Source organism: Penaeus vannamei, chromosome 34 (genome assembly GCF_042767895.1).
Source record: "Penaeus vannamei isolate JL-2024 chromosome 34, ASM4276789v1, whole genome shotgun sequence".
In the NCBI taxonomy this organism is placed as follows: domain Eukaryota; kingdom Metazoa; phylum Arthropoda; class Malacostraca; order Decapoda; family Penaeidae; genus Penaeus; species Penaeus vannamei.
Window position 1 is genome coordinate 7,268,054 of NC_091582.1, and position 5,000 is coordinate 7,273,053.

The 5,000-nt window shown below is 36.0% G+C and overlaps 1 protein-coding gene across 1 annotated transcript in view; it reads right to left on the reverse strand.

The window, feature by feature from the left end:
* LOC113813304 (protein artemis) overlaps positions 1–4,187 on the reverse strand; it is a 24,506-nt gene extending 20,319 nt beyond the window's left edge. Inside the window, exons 1-3 of the mRNA XM_070145517.1 lie at positions 3,907–4,187; positions 1,245–1,497; positions 798–1,060 (exon numbers count right to left, since the gene is read on the reverse strand). Coding sequence (XP_070001618.1) covers positions 798–1,060; positions 1,245–1,497; positions 3,907–4,015 — 625 coding nt within the window. The 5' untranslated portion in view covers positions 4,016–4,187. The remainder of the gene's footprint in view (positions 1–797; positions 1,061–1,244; positions 1,498–3,906) is intronic.
* Between the last annotated feature and the right edge of the window lie 813 nt (positions 4,188–5,000).

Consider the following 5,000-nt stretch of genomic DNA (forward strand, 5'->3'; position numbering starts at 1 on the left):
ACTAAAAATCAAAAGCACACAAGAAATAGGTTTCTAAAAATAACACCGTTGATGTTATCTACATAAAAAAGAACTCTTTACATGCGCAGGTTAATCCAAATAAAGGTATCTAAGACTTACTGAAGTAACTTATATCTGTTAAATAAAAAATCACAATAATATAGGGAAAACGTCTGTAAAAGAATTTGCAGTGCATTGTGGAAGACCAATGATACAGAGTGAACATAGGAGCAGTACTAGTGGACTTCTTTGTGGGACACCCAGACTCTCTTTACCTAATCATATAACCAAACCACCTTTAGGACGCTAAGGCTATTTACAATGCTGTAGTTATTTACAGTTGAGTCTCCAAGTACTTATACTCATGTAAATATAAGGAGACACATTCTACCAAATATAAATGTTCAATTAGAATTTTTTTCCCTAATCATTAAAGACAATTATTACCATATATAATCCACAGGTATCCAAAATTGTTTACTTCTTATTGATTAATAATGCAGCTACAATGTACATAAAATTTTAAACATTATGCTTCACATTACTTCATTTATATAAAGTAAAGATGTTATCTATAATACTCTAGAGTAACTATATCTATATCTGCGAAAGACATTAAAACCTTTCTGCCCAATTATAATCTACACCTAATACAAGCAGTTAACTACCATTAGTGTGCTACACTTTAAAAACAGATTGTAACCTTATTTAGAAAAAAGAAAGAAAGAATAGGAGAAGAAATTACAGGATTGCTTCATGCATAACATTGCAGTGGAGTTTAAGGATCAATCACCAACCTGGGCACACAAGGTGTATGAGATGGTTATTTCCTCTTGCCAGCCAGTCTTCAACAAGATCACAGATGGCAGATGAACTATCCTCTCTTGAGGGAAAGTGCAAGATATCACGGTGGCAGAAAGTGGTGTCTATGTGTAAAGAATCTACAGCCTTAACAGTGCCATCTGAGTTGTGTAATGCTCGTATTCTTTCTACATCTCCTACACTTGTACGGAAATCCCCAGTGTATAAAACAGTTCCTCCTCTTCCCTCAAACAAGAACCTGCAATGTAAAAAATATATATCTAAAAAAAAACTATTACTAACCTAAACAGATGTAACTCATATTACAATCTGTGATAGTTTATATATACCAGAAGAGAGTATAACTAAACAGCAAATGATATTGATTACTGAATACAAAAACTAAAGATGACCAGTCTACAGGTACACTTTACAAGTCTTACATGACTGATCCTGGGCAGTGTCCCGCAGGTATAAGAGTGACACAGAGTTGATGGCTGGCTTCCTCAGCAACATTGGGAACTGTTATCTTGACAGGTTCTTCAGGAGGTAATGGCCTCACAAACGGGTCCAAAGGGCGGTGTCTGATAGATGCTTGCAGAAAGCGAGCCGTGATAGCAGAACAGTAAAGGTAGACGCCACTATTACTCTCTAGGTGATCCAAGAACTGGGGTGAACTCAACCCAATCATGTGATCTAAAAAAATATTAATAACATAAGTAAAAAATTAATCAAGTGGTGGGTTAAATAAATGTGTTTCCTATATATCACATACTGGCTGGTTATTGGGGATTAGGAATTGGGATGGCTAATAGAACAAATTATTTAGTGTACAACAATATCTTCTGGCTACCTTGTTCTAATCATGTATGATGAAAGGTAAAATAAGCTACTGTATACAATATTACTGGTTAGTAATAGACATCAACTGTGTTCTGTATGGCAACGCTGATGTGGGAGTATGATTTTTGTATGTTTGAAATTATAGAGTTGTTTTTCCCTGCATGCTCACAAATATCCTCCACCAACATTTTAGCTTCCTTTAACCTAGTAACAACAGGTATAATTTTCAGTAAGGCAGGGTAAGAAAAGGCATATCAATCTGTGCCTGAGCATATGATAACAAATTGGTGAACAGTAAATACACTTGTGATGTGCTGAAGCATCACCCTAACACGATAGCATTTCACCCACAGCCAATGGATTAAAGACAGAAACTTAGTCTTTTCTTCCTTAGCAAGATAACTAAACCAATTCAATATATGGGTAGAAGATGGTCCAACAAAATGAATAAAAAATAACAGTTATCACTATCACCAATACTATTACTATTACCATTAGACAATATTTAAGCCTTATTTTTGTCTAAAATGTGGGAAAATTATGTATGCCACAGCTTCCTATTTTTCAATGAACTGGCCAACTACATGATCACCAGCATATGGCTTAGTTCAATATGTAAAAATAACATCATCATTGGGTTAACCCCCTAATGCCAGGATCTCATGTAAATACATGTCCACTCTGATTTGAATCTATCAATATTAGATGGCTCCAGAAGTACCTCATCAACAAGGAGTAAATTACTAGTCATAACTAAGGCAACTGTTTATCTTTTACCTTGATTTTTAGATTCTTTTCCATTTCTTATTGCTATTTGATTTTAGTACTATTGTCTTGTCAGTAATAATAATAACAGTATTGTTATTAATGGTATTTTTTAAAAATCAAGGAATGGGGAAAGGGAAACCAGGTTGGGTCATTAGATGTGGGCCCTTCTTATTATATTATCATTTAATAAGGAACCAATAAATTGATGAAAGATAAAACTCATTTCATGTATGACATTTCTTGTGTAAACCAAATGAAGCTATTTGATATTGAAATATGATAGAGCAGCTTCTTCCCCTTTACCTTTCACTAGTAAATTCAAGTAGTGTGTTTATGTCCTTTAAACAGCTGCGTCCTTGTTTAAAAAGGAGCCATCTCTTGGGAAAAATAATTCCAAAATGTTCATTTCATTTATAAATTATAACCCATGAAACCTACCTGACTGGACAATCATAAGTTATCACTCAGACCAGTCCGATTACTTGAAGCATTTCAGAAATGGCTCTTGTATCCTTTTGATGTCTGATTGCTGTATTGGTTCTGCTATAGGATACTGATAAGATCCAATAAGAAACCAGTTTAAGCTCTATTCTACCAGAAAATAAGAGTAGTAAGAACTGTTGTGCATGTGATACACTAAGTGAATGAGTAAACTTCAACAATATCAAATAGTTTACATTCTCACTTCACAAATGCATTTTACAAAATTTCTCTCGACCTTTCCCACACCCATGAACCTACAGGATACAATAATTCTGTGATGAGCTATTTAAATATTTGACATACTACAAAATGAACATCCTTGACATAGTTATTTGGTAAAATTGAATATTCCTCAGTGAAAAGATATTGAATAGTCATTTTTCAATTATTATGGATATCTATTACTATTTTTTTCTTCAAAATTTCTAGGAAATCTCATTCAAAGAACATTTCAATTAGGATTCCTTGTAAGCATTTATTTTTTCTTCCCTTGATTGTAAAAGATATAAAGCAGATCAGAGATTTAATAATAATGAGAAAATGTGACATTGCAGCTTTGAATTGTTGCAACAGATAAAACTACAACTAATTTCCTTAATCAACACAGTAAGGTACTCAGCCAGAATCTATAAATAACATCAACATTCCAAGAACATGAATGAATCTTTCATTTCTCTTAAAAGACATTTGTTTACATTTGACAGCTGATGTCTTTGCCAAATCAGCCAAGTTAAACAGATGGGAACACTCTTCAGAACTCCAAGTCTTCTATGAAAGTTCAAGAATGGGTTTTTCCACTATTTCTACTTCCTCATTCCTTCAACCTTTGTCTAGTCAGCGAAGAAAGAAAAAACATTCCTTTGTGCATGTGCTGCCCTTGAGATCCTCTGCAAGACGTGTTCCTTCCCCTGATTTCCTCTCTCGGAATTTCTTCACTTTTCCCCTCATATTACATGTCACACTTCCTCTATTCCCACTCCCTCTTGCCCTTTTACTGTCTTGGGTACTCACCGGAATGGGCATGGCTGAGGAAATAAGCGGTACTGGCGAGGTTACGGCCATCGAACCTGTCCACGGAGATCTGCGGGAACTCCTTTATCTTGCCTGAGAACGAGCTCATGGCGCAAGGTCAGGTCAGGTCACTCGGTTCCTGGCATCATCAGGGCTTGGTGTATGCCCGCCCACATGCTAACGGGGGGCCATCTCACATGCCGCGGCCATGGTTATCGGGGCAAACATGATTCATGACTGAATTTCATCGGAAAATGTCAACACAGATGACGACAATGTATGAAACGCGGACGAGGAGCAAGTGCTGGCGCTAATTTCAAAGGTATGATAAGCAGGCGAGTGCAAGATTGCACTTTACTGCAGTGCCTCAATTTGCAATTTCACGCTTGAAGTTTTCTAACTGAACATGACATATGTGGCAGAGAAGTTTATCATCATCGATAAATAGGGTATATCTTTTGTATACACATATACGTACGCACATACTTATACAATACATATAGATATGTAAGTAAAGTCATTTAACGAAAGCGGTAACACCTCGCCAGACCGAGATCGAAGAAATCAGGACCAGCTTGCTCTGGAGGATGGCCCAGTTGAACATTCTGAACATGGCTAGGAAAGAGGGAAGGGGCTATAGATGCTCTTCACTCGCTGGACAAAAACACGTGCAGACATGTATGGCCCCGGCGAAACATGTTTTCGCAAATCTCTCTAAATCGAACGAAACTGTGTGTGTTTGCGTGTGTGTGCGTGCGTGTGTGTGTGTGTGTGTGTGTGTGTGTGTGTGTGTGTGTGTGTGTGTGTGTGTGTGTGTGTGTGTGTGTGTGTGTGTGTGTGTATATATATATATATATGGGTGTGTCTGTGTGTGTGTGTGTGTGTGTGTGTGTGTGTGTGTGTGTGTGTGTGTGTGTGTGTGTGTGTGTATGTATATATATATATATATATATATATATATATATATATATATACATATATATATGTACATATATATATATATATATATATATATATATATATACATATATGTGTGTGTGTGTGTATGTATATTTGGGTATATATATATGTATGTATGTGTGTGTGTATGTATA